Source organism: Zerene cesonia, chromosome Z (genome assembly GCF_012273895.1).
Source record: "Zerene cesonia ecotype Mississippi chromosome Z, Zerene_cesonia_1.1, whole genome shotgun sequence".
Taxonomy (NCBI): domain Eukaryota; kingdom Metazoa; phylum Arthropoda; class Insecta; order Lepidoptera; family Pieridae; genus Zerene; species Zerene cesonia.
In genome coordinates this window covers 11,486,318-11,514,262 of record NC_052122.1, presented here as the reverse complement: position 1 = coordinate 11,514,262, position 27,945 = coordinate 11,486,318, and the positions used below count along the sequence as shown (strand labels likewise).

Sequence of the window (27,945 nt, the reverse complement as noted above, 5' to 3'; positions counted from 1 at the left end):
TTATATCGTTCTAGATAGGTCACCTGGTGGTTCAAATGACCCGTAATTTTTTCTATATGGGCCTGTAGTCTATATTAGCATCGCGGACGGCACAGAATTCGATAGAATTTCATCATTATATTATTATTTTCTCGAATGGGTTCAGGTTGATGGGAATCGATAAATAATCTTATTTGATTTTAATCAATATAATTAAGAAAAATGGGCTTAGTATCATATAAATTGCCTCGCTTGCTTTAAATACAGAGTATAATCAAGGAAATTATTTAATCACTTGAGACTATTGTATTGTCACCGATCTTTGTTAAGTATAAAAAGTTGAAATTACATTGTCCGTTAAAAGTAAGTTATAATCGAATCTAAAGGAGGCCGTTACACACAAATATACAGGTGATTTAATATAATAATATATTCGATGTGAAATAAATCTTACGACCACCAAAAATAAAGGTGACTTATAAACCCAATACAAATAATGTATGTTGTCTTTTAAACACAAATTAAAAAGTAGAACTAATGTACAAATATACATATAAAAATGGATATATCTGAAAGCAGTGACTATCGGATTTGCGCCTTACTGTTACAAAGATCGACGTGTTTTAAAAAACAAGGTTCGAAATGTCCTCGCATTATATTCGTAGCACTTCGTAGCTCGCAGGCCCGATGACGTCACCTCGCTTTTGATAAGGTGCACAGTGCACACCGTCCGCTGGCTACCACCGGACGCTACGCGTGGCGGGAGTGAATATTGCATACTTAAAGTAGTTTGATGCATTTTTAAATTAATGCTAGTTCGGATAAAGTTCGTTTTTGTTTGGTAATATCTACAGTTGTTGGCTGCGATTATTTGTTTTTATTTTTGTTATTATTGTATTACCTAGATTTTTTTTTACATTATAGTATTGTATACCCGACGTCCTGTTGATGTTGAATAATTTATCTGGGGTTAACTTTAAACTGTAATATTGCCGCTGATTCATTTCGTTTTAATTGTTCCCGTGATTCATCAAGGTTGGGAGTGATAGGATTGTAAGCCTGGGGCATTGACAATCAAGTTTATCCCACAGTTCCATCTTGTGCGTCGATTGCTTTTGAGGTGAGAATGCAAAGCTGTTAATCGATGTAAGTTATTATTACGGCAAAATAATATTGTTGCGATCCACTTTGTTTTTCCGCATTTTGTTAGTGATTATTCTTATTAGTGCGATTTATTGATGTATTTTTTGTTTCTCTTTCTTCTATTTAAACTATATCCTATTTACTCAATTCTCAATATAAAATCTAGTGATCTTTGGTGTCCGATAAAAATATTAAACGAATAGAACGTCATTCGTGTCGTTCGCGGCGCATTTAGCCTTTATGTAAATGTTAATTTTGATTTGATTAGTTTCCGCCCTCGCTGCTACAGAACATCCTGTGCAATTTCTAACCAATAGAAGCACCTGCGTCACATACTATGTATGCATATTCCACGTAGACGCAACAAGTGATGCCCGTGTCTAATGCGGCTTAATCTAATTGGGATGTTTGTGGCACATATCCTCAGGTAACCGTAGAAATGTCTTTCTGTCTGGGATGTGTATCAGACATACTGGATAACTAGGTAATTCTTGATAAGATATCGCTGTCCTTCAAATGTAGTAACAGTGTTATGCTACCACGAGTTGTGTTGTCTATTTGTGGGCGGTCAAATCTATAAAGAACTATTATTAATCAGGTGCCCCCGGCGCCAACGGAGACTGCGCCTTCGCCGCCGACGGAGCACCGACAGCTGTCTGCAGAATCGACTTTACTTGGTTCTGGACTATCGTATTATGATGTAAGTATAAATTCTCGTGTAATTATCGCTTTTAGGTTATAGGGAAAGCGGACTGGCCGGACTGGAATAAAATAAGTATGATACCACAAACAACGACTGGTTTAGTTACCGTCATAACAACGAGACAAGACGGATGATCGCGATATAAATTCACCATTCACAGAATTATATAAAATATATTCTAGTGGATGGTTTAAACTGTACACTTTAAAAATTAATACTATAATGAATTGTTTGTTTAGTTCAAAAACCTTTTCATCATTTTATTAAAAATATACATAGTATAATTAGTGACTAGTGTAAATCTTAGCGAAAGAGCTAAGCTGAGCTCACTTAAGCAAGGCGAAGCGACTAGCAGAAAATAAAATACAAATATTGTATCAAGACTTGTCGTAATTAAAGCTTAAAGCTTCAATAATTCCTGTTAATTAAACCGATATCGACAATAAACTTGTTATAAGTGTATGAACTGATTCGTAAGGTAGCTAATTAATTAAGACTGTGATATCGAAGTGTACAAGCGTGTTATTACATTGAGCGGAGATTCAATATAGCATTTGTTATAGAATGACGACTACTACTCTATGGTGAGGGGCAACAAGTTTATGTCAGAGAGCGGTGTGAAACATCTCATGATGAACGGTGGGATAAATTTCGTCGCGGCTCAGAAGGTCGATCCTCCTCAGGTGAGTGGAGAAAAATGTACTTTTGACAACAGCTTGGCGTATAAGAACCTCATATGATACTTCCTCGTCCTCACCTCATATTGAGGTGGTCCGAGCAACTGTGCTTACTGAATGGCTTAGAAGATTCAAATGTGTGGAGAACCATTTTCAGGTATTAAACTTAGGAACCCTTAGTTACGTCAGCCACGTCCGTCCATTTGTCTGTATGTCACAGCCAGATCACACTGAAATTTGGCACAGATTATAAATTTTTGCATTTGGGGCACCTCCCCTACGTGAGAAGAGGGGGATGAAAATAAAAAATCAACCCTGCTCCCTCGAAATTATGATGAGATACTGTTGGATTGGTTGTTTGAGACATTATACATATGTTAATAAGATATATGTTTTAATTGAAGGAGAGGTATATGGATGTTTCCTTAAACGAGGAATAGTAGATTATACCTAATATGAACTGATTTAATTATCCAAAACCTATAGATACGCTGTCGAAAGTTACACTAAGAAATTAGTTTAGGTTGATTTAACTTGCGATTAACTGTAACTTCAAAACGGACCAGATTAGTAAATCTACAAACTCGAAATCAGATCTGAAGTTTTATTCAAACTTAAATCAACTTTTCGTTCGCTGGGGTGACGATTTTTAAAAGTTTAAATATAAATTTTACAACAATACTACCTCCTGATCTAGGTTATTACGTGTTTCAGGAGACTGTGCTTTGCCTTTTATACTTTATACACATAATATTAGGTCCGTAAACAATGTTCTTCTAACGATTTATGATTAAGGAATAAAAAATGCAATTTATATTACAACACGTATTAGATAAAAAGGTTCTTATACGTATAAATATATAATATGTGCCATAATAATCCTTCGCTCATTGTAATCATCACTAATTATCTGCGTATGCCTTATGACTTATTGAGACTGGCTGTTAACTAGAGGTAGATATGTCATCAATGCACAAAAATATGTATGAATATTGATCTATTTAAGGCCAATGCGGACATTATAAATGCTAACACATGTATGTAAATTATAAATTATTTCCATGGATGAATCAGATAGCACAAAGTGTAGCAAGAAATGACAACATTTTCCAAGGCAGTACCCTAGATTATTTCATCTTAACGTTATATAAAATGTTCATATCTTCACGAGCTTTTTGTAGCTTGTATAGGATTTGTAGTAATTGCTTCACAACAAACATTAATGAAAAAAATAATGTATTATTACATAATAACGTTTTTTTTCTTTCGACTAGAATTTAGACAAACATATTTGAAGACGTTTTGGGTTTGTCTTTAGGATTATTAATATTAGTATTGTGTATTTAGTTGTTTTTGATGACCGAATCAAATATCTATACGTTAAAATTATATGCTTTTCGTAATTCTTGTCCCACTCATACCGTATTTTTGTCATAATCCTTTAAAAACGAAGCTATATATCAAGGAAAAAATATTGATCCTGCTTTTAGTACGAAAGTAGCGTATTTCTCATATAATGTCATTGGCTACCACAGCTAATTAATACAGTGTAAATGCTAATTGGCGGTGGTTACTGCTTAATGTCATGTGGCCCCACATGCTCCACCGCTTATTAAAATAATGTTAAAGCATTACTTTGACTAAGTGTATTCAATATTAACGATAAAACACTTTAATTAAAAATATGACACTACAAAAGTTTCAATTTACTGACCTATAAAACACGCTTTATAAATCGAACTATGGACTATGTCCCCCTTTTTCTTCTTAATGGCTAGACTAAAAACTGCTAAGGCATATATATATATATATATACAAGCCATGGAAAAACGGATTAATAAGTGCATTTCACGTATCTGATGGGTTTTCCGTGTAATCCTACGTAGTGGATTAATAAAAATATACTTGAACGCCAACATACTTTTAGTCCACATATTCTCTCTCGAAACTCAACTAAATGTTGATTTAAATTCCATCGCCTTTATGCATATAGCCACATCCACCCGGCCGCCCTCACACCCCATTTACATGCACGGAGCGACCCCTAATTTTATTATTTTCGACATTTAACTACTCCATTGTACAGAGCTTCCTCGGATCCATGCAACTTCCAAATTTCATCAATATTGCGCCTGGCACAAAATAAATTCTGACCGACGGGTGCCGACCAAAAAATTTCGCTTATTTTATAGTTGATTTCGTGCAAAAACAATTCTTTGTGTATTTATTTGGAAATAGTCATTTGTGTTTCATTGTTGTGCGCAGTTTATTAATATGGTCCAAAATGAAACTGCTTTCGTTAGTTTATAATATTTCCGTAGTAGCCACGCTTGGGTTACAGCCGGTATCACGATCGCCTGCTTAGTTTCTTTTCCAAATCCGACATTGTTAATGAGTATTTCCATATTAAGATGTTTTCCGCTAACCTGGGGCTTGAGTAAAATATAGTAGAACTGCAGATCTTCACGAGTTCAAACAAAATATCGATAATATTCGGGTATTACTTGCCGGGAAAGTTTTATATAAATTCGATCAATATGTAATAATATGCATTATGCTTTCTAGTAAAAATTCCTCTTTGAATAACGGTATAAATCTTCATAATAATAATAACAATTTCTTGTGTGTTTAAAATGATGCCTTTCACTGAGCCATAGCTCCATCTAAACTAATATCGCCACTCACAACCTAGCCTCACATTTAAAATTTCCTCTATAATTTCTTTTCCAAGTCTTGTCCGGACGCTCGCCCGTATCTATCAAGTTACTGCAGAATTCTTGACAAACGTTATACATTTTTAAAAACGATATTGCATTTACGTAGCTTCTGAACATTTTCCACCGAACGAGCGTTTTTTCCCTGTAAATTAATTGATATATGACTCCTTGATATTTTACATTGTTTAGACGATGTATCTTAAAAACCCATCAAGCGCATTTAATTAAATTTTGTCAGTAAATTGATTCACTTAGTGGCGGTTAACGTCCGTTGATGCTTGTGGTTACAGCGTCATATAAATATTATTATAAATATTATCGTTGATTCGGCTCGTGCTTGTTAATACGAAATCGAGGTAATGGAAATTAGTGGTTGTGTTCACTATAATGTACGAAATAGTGTGTGTCGGTTACTAGAGACTTGTAAGGTTTTCTTTTATATAAATACACTTCGTTAGTTAGGTCTGATTCCAATCCATTTCCTTTAGCTTCCGTTAGCTACCCTTTGCTATTTCCGCCATTACAGTCTCGACAACAGGAAGGCGCCTGTACCGCGCTCTGCTATCATAACTGAAATGGCTTCAGTATTATAGCATTGAATTGATTTTGATAGAATTCAATTCAGATATTTGGAATATCAAATGAGTGCCGAGATACGGTTCACTATAAAGATAGGGGCTCGCCACAAAGCATTATTTAAAAATTGTGTTGAATACCCATGACATTAAGTTTCTACCAATTTCGAATGGCGAATATCCAACTAAATTGTAAGATGAGCACACAAGTGTGTTATTATTCTTTACCTTAAAGGCCGACAACACATGGTGTTACTAGAATAGTGGACACGTCTGGGAGAAAGACGAAGACGAAGCGACTGCTCCGTTGCCTACGCTTACAAAAAATAATAGTATTAATAATAGTAACCTTTCAGACGAAATCCATTACTGTATATTACTCGTTTGTTTGTACAGAGAACACTAGGTAGCTAAAGGCTTATGGTAAAATGCCCTATAGCGATTGGCAAAATGAAAGCCTCGCATACGAGCGCTGTTTGCAGCTGAAGTATTACGTAGCTTATCCCCCTTTAATTGAATAAAAGCAACGCAGTTGAATATAATGTGGTTTCGTGATCCTGCTTTCCTTTATTAATTTAGTCTGATTAAATACTTCTACTCCATCTAAGCCACAAGAAATAGAAAAGCTAGGGTGACTTGTAAGGTGATAAAAGTTATAAATTCAATAATGTTAACATACCTATGTTTGTTCATGCATTTATAATATAAGTAAAGATTAGGCTACCACTAAATATAGATAGATTCGAGAATTCACTTGTAATTCAACATCGATTGTTTGTAATTGTTTAAATTTTATCGAACAGCTCCATCTCGTCTTTCGATGATATGTAGCAACCTGACTTGAAAAGCGTTTCGAGCAAAAGCCGAACTCGGGTGAAATGACGCGAACGTCTATTGCATAAGGATCAAACCAAAATTAGTGCATGGTAGAACGAAATGTTACAGATAAATGCACACTTGCTGCATGCATTGCGCCGAACTGGGCGTCGAGCGTTCGCATGAACGTAACATTACATGAAAATTTCTTTTTTAAAACGAGCTTTTATCTTTTTATGTGATAGTGACTAAGGTGAGGGTCGCGCGGGTCGCCTGAAGGTTAGCGACTAGCACCACCCTTGAATTTACAGGCTTCTGCAAATTAAATATATTGTAAAAGCCTTTCATAATATAGAAATGTTCGAGAAAATTCTCTAGTGTAGCATTGGTGCTGGGTAGCCTAAAAGCAGCGATGCGATTAATTACGAAAAGCCATAGATCCACTTATTACATTATGCTCTAGCGCATTAATTTTTTTACCATGCACTGAATCACAGAAGCGTCCAGTAGCAGCACGCTTGCTAAACCCATGATTATATTATCAACAAACATATATATATATATATATATATTTCTGTTTGTTATTCCAAAATAAAGAAAAAAATAAATGAATAACAAAAAAATGTGATGGCGTTTTGGAATGAAACACCACAAAGGATTTAAAACAGTGTTCACAGGTAACTTGCGCCTCTCGCTTTGACTCGTTTTAATGATATAAACCATTGTATAAAGAGACCTGTTATACGGTGTCGTGTGTAGTCGCGGCGAAATTGCTATAATGGTTGTAATTATTTTATCTTTGTGAAACTTGTGTCATTTAAATTCGGCTTTATAAAATATATTTGTATTTATTGACACAGTATTGTAATAAACGTTTCATTGACATCCAAAATAAAATACACTGTTCGGTTGCCGGAAGCAACTCCCTGTCCCATTTCCATGTAGTCATCGACATTTTATCGTAAAATAAACGGTATAATTTTAGAGTAATATGTATAGTATAATAATTATTATCCCTTATGTCTAAGAAAATTCATGGTTAACATTTGTTTAGCTATATGTTGAGTGATTCCTGGCAACATTGCGATTTGCAGAGGTGATAACGCACCTTGAAATTTTCTCGCCCGAGACGCGACAACATTAAAGCGAAGTTTGCAACAAAAATGTTGATCAACAGTTTTTCAACAAATGTTGAGTAATAAGTAACCGTTTTAAGATAATTTAATTCTTTCAAATAGTGGGCCATCTCGTTTATCTACCGGTTCTAGAAATATATATTTATATCCATTTACGCGTAGGTATATCATAGAGCTTTCGCCCACGGCTCTCATGAAATTAAAAACTAAACAAAAACACTTTTATTTCGATTATGATTTATGATTCTTAGAATATAAAAATTGGATCCCAGACACAGTTTAATTAGCAGGCAGTTCTTAATGCTGTGTCCTTGTATACTCGCGTTCATACTTACATGCGTTCGTTTCTACAAATATAATTGTGCTATTTTAACGGTTTGATAAAGATTTATTTATTATTATTATACTTGTAATAGGAATTGTTGCATTTGCGTGAATTATGTTTCACACAGCCGGAGGCCCCAAAAAAAAAGTCGAATTTTACTTATAAAACCACTTTAATCATAATGACTACAATATGTCTTGCACGATGCAAGAGCTAAAAAGTAATGAATACAATACCAAAATTATTTAACATGAAAACTTAAAATTACGTCGCGACAAAGGAATTCGCTACATACAGCAATATACGTTCCCGTGCGAAACATATATGTTATGCATACTTGTTATACCATTTGGACTTGTGTTTGTGTGTATACTTGTAATGTTGCATTATGTATGTTGTATTCTACTAATAGTTATCAAGATTTGATTCAGTGCAAAAGTGTCTCACTAGTTATATACTGAGTCTGAACGAGAATGGGTGCAACGAGACAACATGGACATGAATAAACAAGCAAATGTTAATTAACAGTAGGTTCTTACTCGATCATAGCAGTATTGTAAATAAACTTCTTCGAATTAAAATGAAAGTGATGTTCAATATATCGAAATGAAATATATTTGAGTGTTCAATATGAAAATATACTATGTAATGTGATTGTTTAAAAACTGTTCCAACTGTTCTTTTTCAAATGCCCATTTTCTTAAAAAGACGGATAAGAGTAGAAAGAAACGCGAAAACTTTTTTGCTGTACAAAGTTTTTTGTTGTTAGCTCTGAACTGCAAACAATGGCAGGTCGGTCCTTACATATGGGGCACAATTTATAAAACATTGATATATGTATATTATCACCACATGGAATTGTTAAATATTTCGCAACTTGAAACTTTTTTACTAAAACCTAAATCAATGAGAACATCAGTAAAAAGTGTAATTTTCACAAATTATTGTCATGATAAATTTAAAACTATAAAGTAATAACTGTTAGGGCACGCCCTTCTAACGGGCTGGTCCAGAAATCAATTGAGCTCTGAAGCTACGTTTTACACTAGAAATTGATGTTCAGTCGCAGTTATATCGCAATTGACCTTTAGAAACAATCTTTAGAGATGCGTTCGTCGGTTGCACAATCACGTCGAGGCTAATTAATTAGTGGGAATGGGATTAAGCCGGGAAGAGGAAAATATTCTATCTTTGTTTTTATGTTTACGTTTCTTTTATGAAAACAAATACATGTTGCATCCAATCAGTGATGATTGAAAAATTGCTATGGATTGTTCGTAGAACAAACAACGGGGGAATGGATTAGCAAATGGATAGGTTACGTCGCTTTACGCGCTCGTTTTGTAGCTTTTACAAGAATTTCAGAGGCTGAAATCAGTTATTGCGTTCATCGATCATAAACTAATAAAATACGTTGACATAGTTTAGATATTCATTTAGGATATTATTAAATTGTGCGGAAGTATGAGCCCAAATGGAACTAAGCGGACTCGGCATTATTGTATGCATTTTCGGCCGTTTCACATACCAATTTCCAACAGCTATTCCCCTTTCTCTCAAGTTTTATTTAGATTTTTCGGTATATAATACTGCACTACTTTAATTCGTTTGTAATGACACATTAGGAATATATGTGATAAATTAATTATTACTATCCTACTAGTCCGGTCAAATTAGATCAAATTATAAGAAAAGCAAAACAAAAAGTCAACTCTTACAATGTTTTAAGATCGTAATATCTCAAAAATGGTGGGTCATATGAAAAAAATAATAGCACGTTTTTTGTAGATAATTTTTTGATCTACAATTTTTGTGTGAGATAATATTCCGATAAAACTTACCGTTTCCGTGAAAATCGCGAAAATCACTTTGTTGACCTTTGACATTGAATAATTTTTTTTCCATGTAATGCAATGATTGGTAACTTATAAATTTTATTTATAATTGTACTTTGAACATCTTAACTGATTGACAGCTTGTTGTGTATCACGGAATGTCCAGATTGAGCGGACTGTACTTAATATTATAAACGTGAAAGTTTGTCAGTGTGGATGGATGGATGTTTGTTGTTCATGTAAAAACCTCTGAATGGATTTTAATGAAACTTTAAAATAATATTGCTTTTATATCCCAGTGTGAGCCATACTTGCTGTTGCCCGTGGTTTCGTTAGCGGGTGATATCGCGCGGCGCAACTTACTAGTTTACTAACTATTAGTTATATCTTATATTATTTGTTTTTAAAGGATAAGTTTATTTGTGTAACAGCGAAATTTCAATTAAATATAATAATTATCTTGGTTGCAATATAGATTAGTGTTTATTAAGTGAACTTCCTGCATGAGACAATAAATAAATGTTATTAAACTGTAAAAAAATTACAAAAATATTAAATTGCAATAAAGCCTTACACATACTATTTGGAATGTTATAAAATCAGCAAAAGTTTAAATTGCCTATCTTTCAGATGCAATATCGGATAATAGCGATGTTTTATTTGTGTAAATGTATACTTTCAAAGCCTAGTATCGCGAGTTCACTAGCGTGTACTTGAATGTTATCGCGCCGCAGCCGTTTCCAATATAGATGCCCATCCGCTATTTCACCAAGTTTTAGTTTCGCTACAAAACTAGCAGGTGTATTCGTATATCGAATCCTATCTTTATACAGCGGTGCATTTGGAAATCGTTTAGTTTTGCTTTTTATCATTCCATGGTAATACCTAAAAGCAGTTGTGGCTCAGTGGTGAGAACCGAGGTTCAAGACGAGGCGAGCGTACAGGAAATAAATTGATTTTTCAATTTATCTGCGCATGTGGATAACATCACTACTGCTTAAAACGGTGAAGGAAAACATCGTGAGGAAACCGGCATGTCCAAGAATCAAAATAGTTCGATGACATGTGACATCTGTCAACCCGCACTTGGCCAGCGTGGTGGATTATGGCCTGAACCCTCATAGTAGGCCTGTGTCCCAGCAGTGGGAACATATAGGGTAATACCAAAATGGAATATATTTATATACATATACAACCTTTAATCTTCCAGCTACCGTCCCTCCCAGCGAAGAGTATATCCCTGCCATATGTGAACATGGAGAAACCGGACGTGGAATACAAGGACGGGCAAATAATAAGCGCCAGTATTGACGCGCTGGTGGATCTGCTGCGGCCTGGAGCAAGCAAGTCCTTCGTGTTCACGTTCCTGCTGTGCTCGCGGCTGTTTGTCAAGCCGCATGAGCTGCTCGGCAAGCTGTGCAAGCGCTACTTCAGGAGTTACGATAAAGTGGTGAGGACTGTGACTTTAATTATAACAGATGCTAATGATAAGGAGCTGATTTAGTTCGATTGCCGAGTAAAGAAATAAGTTATAATAGAATAAGGCGTATTATATATTGAATGCCGCTCTTGGATATCAACGTAAATACGAAAAGTAGATTTTATCTTGTTGTTTGTTACTAACTTTGAAATCATAAATCGCAGAAAATATTGCGATTGTGAAAATTTAGTCTTGTTCTACAAGGTCTTGATTTTTTAAACTATAGATCTAATCAGTAGATGTGATCACATTTACAATACAGTTTCAAAACATGTAAGTACTAGCTGCGCCCCGCGGTTTTACCCGCGCAAGTCCGTATCCCGTAGGAATATCGGGATAAAAAGTTGATTATATGTTATTCCAGTTGTCCAGCTATCTACGTACCAAATTTCATTGCAATCGGTTCAGTAGTTTTTGCGTGAAAGAGTAACAAACGCACACACATCCTTACAAACTTTCGGATTTATAATATAAGTAGGATTATCTGAAGTGGTCTTAATTTTTTATAAAATCTTAAGTGTGTCCAATTACATTTACTATTAAAAATACCAATTTTTTTAAGACAACACTGAAACAAGTAATAAATACGAAAATAATATTTACTTATCACTCTAGGGCAAATCGGAGATGAAAGAATCTGCTGAGAAGGAAGTCCAGGACATGGTCTCGTTGGTGCGTGTAGTGGATCAGTGGACCACCATGTTCCCATACGACTTCCGGGATGACCGTGTTATGGCTCTCCTGAAGAGTATCACTCAGAGGTATGTATAATCGAAAACTTCCAAGTTTCGGAGATACCAAAGATAATCTTGGTACTTTGGACAATTGGGTGTGCCAATTGATGGGTGGAGTGAATGCTGCTTTCGGAAGTATTGCTTATTAACTGGTTGGTTGGTGATGGTTGATGGTTCCACGTTCATCATGAAATAGTATCCTTTTCTTTACCCTTCCTAGTCCTCCTTATCTTTATCCACATAAGTTGATTATTCTTAAAGTCACTTGCCACCAGGTGACCCAACAACTATCATATTAAAAAAGCCATCCTTGTTAGCGGAATAAAAATTTAGAGATTTTTTTGTATCAACTGTTTTGTGAATCTAACCTTTCTTTCATTATGGGCTAAATAGTTCTATGATGATAATTTTCGAGACTTGTAATTTTTGCCATTAGGTTTAGATGGGGCTAAATAAATGTTTTAATAAATTAATGAAAGCGAGTTATAAGGTTCTGAGTCTTCCCCAGATTAACCAGGATTAAAACAGTAGACTCAGTAACAAATGCGATGGCCTAGTTCCCAACTCACGCTTAGGTCGCGAGAAATTACTGTGCAGGATTCTAATTGCCTATTCATCTTACTAGAGGAAAATCATGCATAGAGCTCAATATTGCGAATGCAAGAATTATATATATTAATATACGTATGTTTTCTACAGTTCACTGAATACATAAGTTTTGCGAACGACTGTCTATCACAACATTTTATTGTTATATATATTAAAAGTGCATACTTTATTTTTAATCGCTACTGATATCATAAATGCGAAAGTAAGTCTGTTTGTCTGTCGCTTCTATACGCCTAAACCACTGAACCGATTTGTCGACATTTAGTAGAAAGATAGCTTGAGACCTAAGGAAATGGAATAGTGTTTATCTTGGACATCCCACGGGAACGGGATCTAGGTGGATAAAAGCCTGGGACTGTCTATTTTCCTTTGCTACGTGGGCGAAGCTGGGGGCGGAAAGCTTGTTTATTATAATTTAAATAACAATAAAAAAGTCCTTGTATTGATTTTTGGGCAAGTAGTTGCTCTATCAGGCCTATCGGCCGTTTTTCGTTAGTCTCCAACGAGAAAGCAGCACGGGAACCCTATGTCCTATATTTATGTTTAAGGTACTGCATCAAGGCAGCGGGAAAATATATTATTAAGGATGAACATATGTTACATCAAAAATCATTGTATAATTACAACATTTGCGCGTTTATTTAATACTGCGAAATTATTAGCGATGTGTTTTGCCTTTAGCGATATGTTAATTAATTCCTGTCTGCGCTTCTTCAGCTGCTCAAACTGTAAATGGCTTAAATGCGATTGTCACCGAAAGTAAACTCAATTCTGTATGGATAAATGATGGTATTCATACATATTATTGTAAATGAATCACTAAATCTGTATATAAAATGTCATAAATCCTTCTTATTGATCTTTTGTCCCACTTTTGTATACATGTAAGGCATGAAAACCTAATGTTTTTCAGGTGCGCAGCGGAGCACATGTCGTCAGTGCGCGAAGATGTGTCAAGCATGCTTGAGCGATTGCTTGACAAGCTGACGGCCCTGGAACATTACGAGGAGTCGCTGGCTGATGTGCCCCAAGTCACCAGCACTGATTGCTTGCAACCGGTATGAATGAACACACAATTAAATTGACAGATTGAAGGCAAGGATAATAAGAACTCATTATATTTGACTGAGAAATCGTTTATAGATTAATCTAATAGATTACTCTAATCGTTATTAGATTTTGCCCGCGGCTTCGCACGCGTTAAATCGGAGTAGTTTAATAGATGTTATATATATCGTCACTCTATCCATAAGAAAAACGCCACCAAAATCCGTTGCGTAATTTTAAAGATTTAAGCTTACATAGGAACATAGGGACAGAGAAAGCGTCTTTATCTATATATATAAAAGAAAGTGGTGTTAGTTACACTATTTATGACTCGAGATGAACCATTTGAACCGATTTGGCTGAAAATTTGTGCTGAGGCAGCTTAGAACCAGGAGATGGACATAGGAAAGTTTTTATCCCGAAAATCTCACGGTAACGGAAACACTCGAGGAAAACGGGTCTATCTTTCCTGCGACTACGCGAGCAAAGCCGCGGGCGGTGAGCTAGTTTATACTATGCATGTAGTGATTCTAAAATTAGGTAGTTAGTGCTCTGAGGCTATCATATCAATAGACATCGATATTTAGTGTAGATATATCAGTACCTATATAACATTTTATTCAATCATTAAACTTACATCTATTCTGTACAGGGCGACATCCTAACCCTAGGTCTCACACCAGTCGAGCTAGCTAACCAGCTGACGATAGTGGAACTGCACCGTCTCTCGTTCCTGGGCCCGGAAGAGTTCGTCCAGACGTTCGCGCCAGTGCAGGCTTCAACCTCCGGCAAGGGGATAACCCTGCACCATGTGGAAACCAAGAGTACCAAGAACCTGGAGGCGTACGCGGAGTGGTTCAACAGATTGAGCTACCTGGTTGCTACTGATATCCTAAAGGTATATCCCAATAAGATCGCTCTTTACACTAGAACATCGAATATATATGTTGAAACGAATAATTATGCTCATACACTAGCAGCACGCCCCGGCTCCGCCCGGGTTGTCATTTATCGTAATTAAAATTATTTAAACTATCCTATCTCTCAAGTTGGATCGAACTGCACATGGTGTGCGAATTTTATTATAATCGGTTAACATTGTGACACGAGATTTATATATATATTAAGATTATCATTCTAGTGAAACTATTGTAACCCTAATTTCTTGAGTTTTTAACCCGAGAAGTTGATCACCTTTCTCCCGATACATTCTATGAATACACCATTATTACCGGGAGTATGGGTATGGGAAGCATCGGCTTTCAAATAAAAAAAAGGTGTGTGTGCGATTCACACATGATAGAAGTGAAACATCAGTAAATCGACAAAAGAATGAGATGATTATATATAAAATAGTATGTATATTTCTGTCTCATTCTTTGACGGCTTCATTCTACACATTTTTGTATTTGCGTCTCTTACCTGCCGTTTTTCCGTTGCATCAGGTTTGAAATCACAACGATTCTAAAGAAGTTTCACTTCTAAAATGTCGCGACAGCATGTCCTTTATCTTTAATAGTTAGGTCACAATAAGCGTCCTTTTATTAAAATAAAAATTATTTAAATAACACCGCTAGAAAAGGTTTTTTTTTCCTACCTAGGTATTGATCCTTATCAAAATAAATAAATCATTATTTACGACTACTTCAATACTTTCACGTCACCTTTTATATGATACGATTCGTTTGTTCCGTTCAAAAAATATTTGTGATATTCTTTTTAAATAATAGAAAAATCTCCGATCGGCTAGCTATGCGTTGAAAAGGTACGGGTATCCGCATTAATATTATTATGCCCGAGCGAAGCCGGGACTGGCTGCTAGTATATATATAGACATGGAACCGATTGTCTGGAAGAACTCGCTATCAAGCGATAATACCGCCATTAGTACTAACATTACCTAGGTTGAGTCTAAATTTGTAATCTGTCCAGAACAACAAAGCATAACCCTATCATCATCGTATCCTTTCAGCCGGTGAAGAGCAAGTACCGCGCCCGCGTGATCGAGCAGTGGGTGATGACAGCGCGCGAGTGCTTCAACCTGGGCAACTTCAACTCGCTGATGGCCATCATCAGCGCGCTCAACATGTCGCCCGTCACGCGGATGAAGAAAACGGTGCGATTTAAATTGGAGTATTTATGAAAGGAAGAGATTTTTGTTCGTTTGTTTGTTTGCTGATTTACTTAGGACAAAAAGTACAGAGTGCGGTGCGGTGCTAGTGTTTTATCTATAAGAATGTTATGAAAAGGAAAGATGTTTTGTTTGTTTGGTGATTTAACTGACACGACAAGTGCTCGATCGATTTTGTTAATTTTAATAGCATTAATGCAATTTTCTTCGATTAACTTATTCGTACATAATAATATAGTATTTTTCCAAATATGTATACCCATTTTGCAGGACTCGTTAGCGAAACTAACGAAATTTTGTTAATCTGCACACAATTTTATAAATCATTAATAGTGAATAATTGTGTCACTTGTAAAAAAATATTTAATATAACAGCACTGAAAAGACCAAAGAATTGGAAAAAAAAAACCCATCTATCAACACGATAACTTGAATTGATGAAAAAGTAATTGATAAATATTTCTCCTTTATTTTCGTACAGCGTATAAGCTGCTATTAGAGTATTATAAGTTATGCACTATTGAAGTTTCCAAATATTTCTTTCAACGCAGTTATGTATACCTTGCTTAAAGGGTTTAAACGTTTCATTTCATGCAACAGTGGAGTCGCACGTCGGCGGTGTGCGGCCAGCAACTGCGCCAGCTCGAACTGTGCGTCGAACCGAGCGGAAACCACGCTAGGTGAGTGAATTTAATTTTAAAAGGTATTGTTATACTAGAGTTATCATTTAATCATTGAGATATTCAATTAAAATAATAATATAAAATAATTCAATAATTAATGTCAATTAAAAACGATCGAACCGTTGGACGTTTATTGGGCGAAAGAGAGAGACGAACACAAAAATACACGACTTGTATTGTAATAATATTAATAATTGTTGATAAGTAAAAAGCCGTGGTGGTTCAGTGGTGCGGACCTCGGACTTCTAAATCGATAAGTCGGGGATCAGGTGAGCGTGCAGGTGATAAATTAATTTTTCAATTTATCTGCACTTGCGGGTAAAATCACCACTGCTCGAAACAGTGAAAGAAAACATCGTGAGGAAACCGGCATGTCCAAGAATCATAAGTTCGACGACATGTGACATCTGCCAACCAGCACTTGGCCAGCGTGGTAGATTATGGCCTGAACCCTCACAGGAGGCCTTTGACCCAGCAATGGAAACATATATGGGATGATGATGATGATGGCATTAGTTAATAGATGTTACTAACAGTATTTCTCTCGCTTTCAGATACAGGGCAGCGTTGGCAGCCGCTCCAACTGAGACCGCAGTGCCTCTGCTGTCGGTGACTTGCCGCGATTTGCACTTCGTCAACCAGAGCTCGCCGACCAAGTAACATATTGTTTTCTATTTGCTTTATTCCGTGGCTAAAATTTGATCAATAAATCCTACTTCCTATCCTGCTTCCTAAGTTTGTAAGGATGTGTGTGTGTTTGTTGCTTTATCAAGCAAAAACTACTGAACCGATTGCAATGAAATCTGATACGCAGGTGGACAACTGAAATAACATACAGGCAACTTTTTATCCCGATATTCCTACGGGATACGGACTTACGCGGGTGAAACTGCGAGGCGCAGCTAGTATGCTTATAAATTTAAGCGTAAAGAAACAAACATTGAAGTCTAATAAAACTAATATTTCAGGTGTATTTGCTATGTACAATGAATAAATTTGATTCTTCGATATGTCGTTATCCTCACGATGTTTTCTTCAACCGTTTTGAGCTGTGGTGATGTGAATGATGTAAATCTATTTATTTTTTGCATGATCGTACGATATCATACCCCCGAACTTTGATCTCGATCAAGAAGATGAAGTTTAATACAAATAAGTCCACCTAGATTTTGGTAGATTTTATTAAATCTTGGATAAAAGTCGGCGTTTCGTATAACACAATTGCATATAAATTTCACCTGTCGAAAGGTCTTTTATTATAATTATTGTATTGATGTGTATATCATTGATAATACAATATATATTATTATGTTTCTCTAATCGTGACAGTGTCAAGGTCCACTGAAAACCCACGCCTTGTGAGCATTACTGCAGCACGGATTGAGCTGAATTGGCTTCCCCTTTGCAAGGGAGCATATCTTCTTCTTTTTGTTATTATTTTATGTCGTCATTTATATTGAATTGTCCTTTTTTCTGCTTAGTGTGTCTACTTATCTGTATATATATATATATATATATATATTTTATGCTTGAAATAAATGTATTTTCTTTCTTTCCAAGATTTGGTTTACGGATAGTGTCTTAATTAACGTTAACACGCCATTACGTTGCAGGCTATCCGGCAATCGCGTGAACTTCAGCAAGTGCACGGCGCTCGCGCGGCACGTGAGCGGCGCGCTGGCCGCGCGGCGGCTCTGCGGCGAGGGGCCCGCGCCGCCGCCGCCGCCGCCGCCGCACCCGCCCGCGTGGCGCTTCCTCACCGAGCGCCCCACGCTCACTGAGCTCGGTGAGGCCGGCACCACCGTTTATATAGCGCACGCCACAGATTATATAACAACTAGCTGAGCCGGCAAACGCTGTTTTAACCTCCGCCTTACTCTTATCATTTAGGGTTATGAAAAATAGATGGTGGCCGATTCTCGGACATACCCAATATGAATACAAAATTTCATAAGAATCGGTTCAGCCGTTTCGGTGAAGTTTGCTAATCAAAATTGTGACACGGAAATTTTATATATAACAATTAGAATCATTAGTGTGTAGCGCATGTAGCTCATATAGTAGGTGGACCGCATTGAAGCCTCAATGTGAATTTCTGTCATTTATCTTACATTATCTTCTTTATCCAATTTATTTCATTCGACTGTAACTTTTTTATCTTTCTACAATTTTCAACGCTATCTGCATCGATATTAATCTTTAATCATTATTGATTTAACTAACCCTAACTTATGTGTAGCAAACCTCTTCCTTCATAAAATCCCTAAAAATAATGGCTTGCTCTTTATATTCTGAATGAGTGCTGTTGCGTTGCGTAATGCGTATATATTAAAAATTATACCTTACAATTTCCAGTGATAGTCCATCGGCACTCAGTACCACAGGAACCGCTGTTGCTGACGTTTTTACACTGTGAGGCTGTAACGCGACATACACGTACTCGTTCCCAGTTTCACAGCGTTGAAATTGCTGCGAACAGTAACATCGTTTGCTTCTCATATACGTCACATTTATATCGCTTGTGTTGTGTATAGTTTTGTGTCTAAACTAATATTGTAGAGAGGTAATATTTGTATTTTTGTGCGTATGTTTGTGATGGTTTAACACGGAAAACTCTGGACTGATTTCAGAATATCTCTTACCGATAGATAGCTCCATCTTCACTGAGTGACAGGATAAATATTAAAATATTATTAAGCTGTGGATATTTTTAGAGGCTTTTTTTTCGTAAATTTGTCAGTTACACCACTAATACCTCATGAATAGTTGAACAGATTCTAATAATGTTTGGTCGTTTGTTTTAAATATAAATGAACAACGTTGATGTTGAATCTAAAGAAAAACCTCCTCCCGGGTGGAGCCGGGGCGAGAAGCTAGTGTGAGATAAAACTTTATTTACCAACATATTTTTTGCAGACACAGCTTTTTAACAGTTTTACATAGAAACGACGGCACTATCAATGTTGCGTTTCACATTATAATGGAAAGGAAACCAGTGGAATTTCCGAGTGGACGAAGACTTCGCATGTTGGCGTTTCGTATTAGTTCGCGTCCGCGGTAGTGGAGAGTACGGCATTACTGCGTAAACGACCTTTAACGGAACGCCAGCGAAGCTTCACTGTACCATCGTACCAGGATATTGGGGACATCTGCCACAATACAGTGTGATCGGTACCGACAGACCGTAGCTAGATACGTGCCACATTCCAAACAACCCGAAAGTCCAAAGTCCACGCTCTCCCTATGTGCCCAGCTTTGGTGTTGACCAAGCCGCTAGTGTTGCGATACTTATCGATGATTTTTCACAGGTTTGGAGCTGACCTCGTTCGACCGCGAGCCGCCCACTGACCAGGTCGAGAAGGAGCGACTCAAGCGTTTGCGTGGAGGGACATAAAATTAGCCGATATTTTGCGTCTCGGAGGCGTTCAGCCAATTGCTACTGAATCACCTCCCATAGACGACAATAGACCAGTGCACGTGAGCTTAATGCCATAGACTGTTTTGTGACGGACAAAATACACCCGGATGTACCATAGACTATAGTGACCATGGTCGTAGTTTACATAGACAATTGGAACTCGAGTCAGTTTAATCATAGAATGTATTCTTTAGTAATGCCAAACGGTTTAACGGCCCTATCTAGTACCAGAAAGCTTGACATTTAGCAAATAACGTCTAAAAAATTTTGAAAACGAATATGAAAGTACAAAAAATTCATAGTATTGCTAACGGTTCTTTTATGACTTCACTGACTATACGCAAATATCGTTTATTCACTAGTTTCTCATAAAGAGTACTGCTAGGTTAAATATATTATTGAATTATCCATCATTATCATGTGGATAATGCGTTGAAATAAAACGTATTCTTATAGCGTATAAGACGGTAATTTATTGCCAAAATTATATTTAACATTAACATAAATAAAGTATTTACACATTCTCGTCGAGTGGATATCACGTATTTATGTATATTCGATGTTATTATATTTAAAATTCTTTACCTCGAAGACTATAAACCTGTCAGTATTATTGACACAGATACTTACCTAGATATACATTCATATTATTAACTTTTAATCAGCGTTTAAGGCTGGACCTTTTTTTTTTTTAAATTCCATCGACATTAATGTTCGTTTTTGTTTGATAGTTTTAAAATGTGTCTATTAGACGTATTTATTTAAATATAAACTCAGGATATTTTGTATTGGTGATATACATTCATTATCATCATCATCAGGCCATAATCCATCTAGGTGGCCAAGTACGGCTTGGTCGAGACATGAATGTATACCACATTAACTTAACGCCTTGTCCTTTAGAACTAATCACAAGATCGACAGTATATGAATGTACCTATGTATTTAATCGTTTACTAATTAAAATAAATTGTGATCTTACATATTTTTAGATGTACGAGAACATGTTTTACAGTACATACGTTATTTTACACATGTATACACGTAGGCAAATGGTAGAAAGAACCTTCTGGAAGTATTTCCAGCTCTATGTTACATTCGACATGGACATTTAAAAAAGTCGCGTGAAATTGTGAAACACGTTCTCTTAACTTGAACTGCGAAATTTTAAAGTGTTTTTTTTTGTGTTTAAATTTTAATATCGTACAAGGTAATACGTAGTCATAAGATATGATAGCAATTCCTCCGTGTAGTAGGTGTGGGGGGCGTAGTATCGAAAATTGCCTATTTATAGACCATCTGTGTTTCCCAAATACTTATTGCTGTTATTAAGAGTTTCAAAGTATCAACCACATTTACACATGTTCATATACCTTAGAGTATGGTCGAGTAGGATATACTTTGTGTACATAAGAAGGTATTAGTCCGAGAGTTGACGTGTTTCAACTGTACTGTAGTTGTTAATTATAATGTTAGTTTATGGTATCTGACTCTTAGACTACAGTGTTGATTTCGCAGTCAAGTTGTATATTAAGTATAAGAGTAAATGAACGTAATACGTTCGCGTTGAATGGAATTTGAATTAGACGTTTAACATATACGTAAGTATTGTGCAAGTCCAGGCGGATCGGAGAGAAATAAGTAGGCATATTTATTAACCCAGTGAAATGTATTTTATAGAATAACGGTGCGTCTGGACGGGATTGAAGGACTTTCCATAAAACATAATTACAATAGTAGCGTACGTTAGGATAATAATTAGTATTACTCGTTGTCTCTTGGTCTAGCTCCGAAAGTTCTCGAGAACTAATGTGAACAAATACGAGGTTTGAAACCGTTATAGTGACCTATAGACCAGGGAGTTTAATAAGTAATGATTTCTCCATGAATTGCATGTAAAATGTTGAATTAGCTGTCTTAACTCACAGAAGACACAGAGAGAGAAAGAGAGAGAGAGAGATGTGTAGATAGAGAAGGAATATGATTCTGGGATTTTATGGAAAGTCCGCTTAATAATGAGGCCATTGTAATATCGAGTTCCTCATAGCAGTATTTTATCAGATTGCCATTTTATGAATCTCTAAATGGCGTTGCAGCTGATTTTCGACTTTAAATTTCCCCTGATATAACAAGTAGCCTCGTGGTATATATTCTACTGAGTCCAATCTATTCTTAACAAAATCTAACATTGAAAATTAAAAAGAAATTTAAAGAGCAATCAGCTGTAATTCCTACAAAGATCTCATTTTATTCTACTCCAGTTTGTGTGTTATTGAGTTCAGTGTGCTTTGCGTGTATCTCATTCCTCAAAGTTTTGTATACGTACGTGTAGGTACCTGCTTTGTGTGTGTAGAATGTCGAATCTCACGTCTCGATGTAGCTTCTCAGGTTTCGAAGTTAGTATTACAGTATTAAATTGAGACTTATGAAGTCTAACATATAGTTTGTAGATTATAACATAACATTATGTCGAAGTGTGTTGAGAGAAGATTATTTAGTAAGAGAGGTTTACTTATACCCGAAGGTCTCTTAGCGAATATTTTTAACCGTTATACTCACGAAATGTTACGTTATACACTGTAAAATATAATATTCCAAAAGAGTCATTTAAAAGTATATTCGATTATTAAATACGTATTTAATATAAATATACAATCTGATTATGAGATGTTCCTTGATATTTTAAAAAATTATTATTTAATAACATTAAGTTTAATATGGAATGCCGCCTAACGTGAAATAGTTTATTGCCACTACAGTCACTGCCGCTTTGCGTTATGCAATACACTTTCGGTGATAGCATTTTAAGCTTTTACATCATACATTAAGGGTTATTTTTCATTAATTCGCATTGTTTTATACAATGTCATAAGAACTGAATATATCTATACTCGATTTCACACAAACTTTTGTTGTAATCGTTGATGAAGTATATGAAATTGTCTTATTTAGGTAACAATAAAATTAATAGAATGTTATTAAGTTTTGAAACAACTCTGAGTGTTCAGTTACGAATATTGGATGCTTTATTTTTGTTTTCTTTTTTTTATTTTTAGTATTTTAATTGCTATAAGCACCCTCATCCCCACCAAGTTACTTTAAGTACTTTTTATATATTTTATACATACAAGAGATACTTAAATATTGTCTCGTTTTGCCACTTATTTTTAGGGTTTCTTTTTTATTATAAGTTTTTTCTTTTTGTTCTCTCTAATGTTTGTTTAAGGGTGAATAGTTTTTATTTATATTTTGTTTAGTTTTTAAGTATCGCACTCCCGCTGGGACCGACTTTTAGTGATCTTATTTGCAGCTCAACTAATTATACAACTAATTTATGCAATCGATAATTGTTTTACAATAGATTTTCTCGGTTACTTCTAAGTTTAATTTTGCATTCCAACATGAGACTGAATTGAAGAGGCAGTTACTCTTATTTATTGTTTAACTAAAAATTATATAAAGGTTCTCGTAATATTGCTTTTCGCATTGGTTCTAGGGATGGGAATGGTATGGTTTGGGCTAATTATAATGAGGCTGTTTCGCTTCAGAATGTACTTAATAATAACGAAAGTAGTATATAAAATTATAGTATAAACTATGATCTCTGGGATCAGGTACAGTTATAAAGAGTAATTGCAACAAAGTGTTGTGATATTTATGTGGGTTAGTTATTAAAGTTTTTGCCATACAAATTCAGTATTGATAGGTGTAATTCTAAAACAAGCTTCGCTCACCCACGTGTGATTCGTTGGTACTTAATTTTTTTTTAAACATTCCTTTTTTTATGATTTTAAGTATAGAGGAGATATATTGTTTGTGTTTTTCGAAATGTTTAACGTACAGTTTTCATTTTAAACTGATGGGGTACATATATACAAATAGTGAAGGATAGCGTCGGTAAGTATTTAGTCGTAAAGTATATTAACACTAAATTGAATAAGGAAATTTTATCAAAAAAATAATTTTACGTGTTCCTTGAGTCTGGGGATTTTATCGAAGTAAATATTCACATTATACAGAATTTTATCTCGTCTCGTTATTGAAATATCTCCTACACTGTGTTTACAAATAGATGTGGATTATAGAATTTACTAAATGTTCTATATAGGTACTTACATAGTTTTATTGACTGTATTCAAACTTATTTACACTCTCCTTTTACGTGTTTTATACTTTATTGAATGTTTGTATAGAGTTCACTGGTTAACTAAGATGGATGAAGTGGGCTGTACCATGTTACAAAGGACTAACTGCAATATCATGTTTAAAAGACGGAAATTTTTGCGATTGATCCATCTTAGTAAGTGTACACGAAAAAATGTTAACGTAACAAGTATTCTTTGAAGAAGATTATCTCTTATTGAATCTTGAATTATATAATACTCTCAGTATATGGACTTATATCGGTGTTGAAGATGTATTAAACCTATTATGATTGTGTAAAGTTATATTGTGTCAGTGTGGCTACACATTTAAAAAGTATTATATCTATGGGATTCAATAAATTGTATGAAATAATTTTCTTTTTATTTTATCACCAAGTAACAATATGTTCCTTTGTCCTTTTTCGTATTGTTTGTGAATAAATTCTTGCTGCGATCCTTAAATAATTAATCCTACTGATCCTATCCTACTAATATTATAAATGGGAAAGTTTGTAAGGATGTGTGTGTGTGTTTGTTGCTCTTTCAAGCAAAAACTACTGAACCGATTGCAATGAAATTTGGTACGAAGACAGCTGGACAATTGGAATAACATATAGGCAACGTTTATCCCGATATTCCTACGGGTATGGACTTACGCGGGTGAAATCGCGGGGCGCAGCTAGTATCTTATATATTGAAAATTTTGAAAATGTGTTGATTTCGAAATAAATGAACTATTTATAAAAACTTTACATTTATTACATATTACGCATAACTTACAATATATCATATTTACATTACTTAGTACATACGTCACCGTGAAATAAATTTAAATTACACTAATTCGAGTATGATGAGCTATTTAAATACTAACTTGCCCAAAACATATTAGCACCGTATGGGTGTTCCATCGGGGTTAGTGGGCACTTTTGGCTTACAAACTTTCTTTTTGCCTTCTGCGCTGCTCACCATAGTGCAAGTGAACGTGAAGTAGCCGCAAGAGGATGATTTCGTATAGTACGTATGAGAGTACTGTTTACGTATGTTATTGTCATTATCTAACGCTCTCGTTACTGACTTGGATACAGATACGTATCTGTTGTCGTCTCTTTTCCTATTCTGCAATGATTTCAAATTGTTGGGATGAACGTATCTATTGTAAGAAGGCGAGTGGGTATATTTCACTTTTCCAGTTCCAGGCGTGAGTGTCACAGTTTGCGCTTGTGATGGGCTATCCCTCGATCCGACTACGTAAGTTTTTTCCTTAGACGCGACGGATTTTACACTGCCCGTAAATCCAATTGGTATAGTATAGCCACCTGTGCCCGGAACTCTTTCTCCGGGCTGATATACCCTCGCCTCGTCCGGTCGTTCGGAATTCTTTTGTGTTATTTCAGCATCGTGTTTCTTTAGTGACCCCAGAACAATGTGTTGAGTATTGCCGCCTGTTGTTTGTCGTACCTCTAGACCGTTTCTACTTGGATTTTGAAGAGATTGATGAGTTGGTGTATTTCTTGGGTATTCGTCATAGTTTGTATATTCTGCTTGATCTACTTCTGCACCTTCTGGTACGAATTCATTTTCTGTATCGTATTCTTCATTGTCATCTTTATCTGTAGTAAATTCGTAATCATTATTACCACTGTAACCATTTTGGAATGAACGCCTATTGTCTGTTAACGTTGGTCCTTGTGGTGCTTGGGTAGTTTCATTTTTATGATGTTCAGCATGTGGATGTGCATCATATCTACTTTCCGAATTTCTCATTGTTTCATCTGGTGGTAATGCAGTTGTCACCTGTTGGTCCTGCTCCTGAATTTCAACGGGTAATTCGGGTAAGGGCGTTGTATCTGGTAATTTCTCAGTATCAGGTTCTAAAGGCGTTTCGGTTAAATCCAGGTTAATGTTTTTATCTTTTTCATCAAACACATCTATTTTATCGAAAGGCAACCTACTAGGAAAAACGGCGTCCTTATCTAGGCTGGCACCGGCTTGTGCTGCGCCATTATAAGTAATTCCATATCTGAACGTTCCATGAAGTTGCGATTGGGACTGTCCAGTTCGACCGCTTGATTGGGCGGATGACATACCGCCGCCAACGAAAGGAGATCGTTGAAGATCGTGTTTAGCTTTGTCACCATCTTTATAGGGTGTGAAACCAATTTGAGCTTGAGAAGACGTACTTCCCGGTCCGCGAGCTTGAGCATCGGCCATACCTCCCTTAACGCTTCCTTGAACTTGAGAATTCGATGAATGCATGGCTCCACTACTTTGTGAGTGTGTTTGTACCGATCCTGTTTCAGAGCCCAATTGGACACTTGCTTGTGATTTATTGTTTCGACCACTTCCAGTAGCAGAACTGGAGGCTCCTTTCTTACCTCCACTTACTTCACTTTCAGCTTCTTTATTTTCACCAGTTATTTGAGCTTGTGCTTGGAACGAGCCACTTCCAGTGTACGTTCCTTGCACGTGTGTTTGAGCTCTGCCTTTGTCATTACCACCTTTTGAAGATGCACTGGCCGTTGTACCATTAACAGCTTGATTGACAATCGCTTGAGCTTCTGAATCATCTCCATCAGCAATGGAATTCGGATCGACGTAATTTTGTGGTACTCCTGAAATAATGTGAAAATTTAAGATAATGAAAATATATATTTTGTGTCAAATTCAATTTACAAAAAAAGTGGCAAAACATACCATTAAAGCTGTTCCCGTTCCCACCTACCTGTAAAAAAATAAAATTTTCTTTCAAGTAAACAGTACATTACCCATTTAATTAATGTAGTAAAAATAAAATATCATACCCCATATTGGCTACTTCCTCCATCTCCAGAACCATATTGTTTACTTGGGGTATATTGACCGCCTGGACCACCAACACCAGCGCCCATATCTTGACCATACTGATTCCCGCGTACTTGAGATCCATATTGATTACCAGGCCCTGCACCATTTTGTCCTCCTGGCATATATTGTCCATCTGGACCTATACCAGTTTGCCCCCCATCTGCATATTGTCCACCTGGTCCATACTGTCCAGCAGGTTCATATTGGCCACCTGGTCCATATCGTCCGTCTGATCCATATTGCCCGACAGGTCCATACTGACCGCCAGGTCCAGATGCCCCTTGTCTAATAGGTCCTATACCTCCTTGTCCTCCAGGTCCGTTACTCGCTTTTCCATCAGGACCAAATTGACTGTCAAGCCCTAACCCAGTTTGACCATCAGGTCCTATGCCAGTATGCCCGCCAGGACCGTAGTGTCCACCAGGTCCAAATTGTCCACTACCGGCTTGTCTACCAGGTCCATATAGACCACCAGGTCCATTTTGACTACCGGGTCCCGTACCGCTATGTGTCCCAGGTCCAGTACCGCCTTGTCCGTACTGTCCACCGGGTCCATATTGTCCACTAGGTCCTACACCAGTTTGTCCACCAGGACCCACTCCTGTTTGTGTACCAGGACCGTATTGTCCACTAGGTCCTACACCAGTTTGTCCACCAGGACCCACACCTGTTTGTGTACCAGGACCGTATTGTCCACCGGGTCCTACATCAGTTTGTCCACCAGGTACCCCACCTGTTTGTGTACCAGGACCGTATTGTCCACCAGGTCCTACGCCAGTTTGTCCACCAGGTCCTCCACCTGTTTGTGTACCAAGGCCATATTGTCCACCAGGCCCTGCACCAGTTTGTCCACCAGGTCCCAAACCTGTTTGTGTCCTAGGTCCGTATTGTCCACCAGGACCGTATTGTCCACCTGGTCCTACACCAGTTTGTCCACCAGGTCCC

The 27,945-nt window shown here is 36.4% G+C and overlaps 2 protein-coding genes across 2 annotated transcripts in view; one reads left to right on the top strand and one right to left on the bottom strand.

The window, feature by feature from the left end:
• Window positions 1-24,517, top strand: part of LOC119835676 (ras-GEF domain-containing family member 1B-like) — a 37,156-nt gene extending 12,639 nt beyond the window's left edge. Inside the window, exons 3-13 of the mRNA XM_038360644.1 lie at window positions 1,721-1,822; window positions 2,389-2,508; window positions 11,117-11,356; window positions 12,002-12,147; window positions 13,643-13,787; window positions 14,429-14,674; window positions 15,749-15,892; window positions 16,508-16,587; window positions 17,145-17,246; window positions 18,204-18,376; window positions 19,899-24,517. Coding sequence (XP_038216572.1) covers window positions 1,721-1,822; window positions 2,389-2,508; window positions 11,117-11,356; window positions 12,002-12,147; window positions 13,643-13,787; window positions 14,429-14,674; window positions 15,749-15,892; window positions 16,508-16,587; window positions 17,145-17,246; window positions 18,204-18,376; window positions 19,899-19,984 — 1,584 coding nt within the window. The 3' untranslated portion in view covers window positions 19,985-24,517. The remainder of the gene's footprint in view (window positions 1-1,720; window positions 1,823-2,388; window positions 2,509-11,116; window positions 11,357-12,001; window positions 12,148-13,642; window positions 13,788-14,428; window positions 14,675-15,748; window positions 15,893-16,507; window positions 16,588-17,144; window positions 17,247-18,203; window positions 18,377-19,898) is intronic.
• Window positions 24,518-24,905: 388 nt separating this feature from the next.
• The window catches only part of LOC119835840 (collagen alpha-2(I) chain), a gene marked incomplete at its 5' end in the record, with an annotated part of 6,031 nt that continues 2,991 nt past the window's right edge, over window positions 24,906-27,945 (bottom strand). The window contains 3 exons of the mRNA XM_038360874.1: window positions 24,906-26,768; window positions 26,851-26,878; window positions 26,958-27,945. The exon at window positions 26,958-27,945 is cut by the window's right edge and continues 12 nt beyond it. Of these exons, the coding sequence (XP_038216802.1) occupies window positions 25,042-26,768; window positions 26,851-26,878; window positions 26,958-27,945 (2,743 nt within the window). The remainder of the gene's footprint in view (window positions 26,769-26,850; window positions 26,879-26,957) is intronic.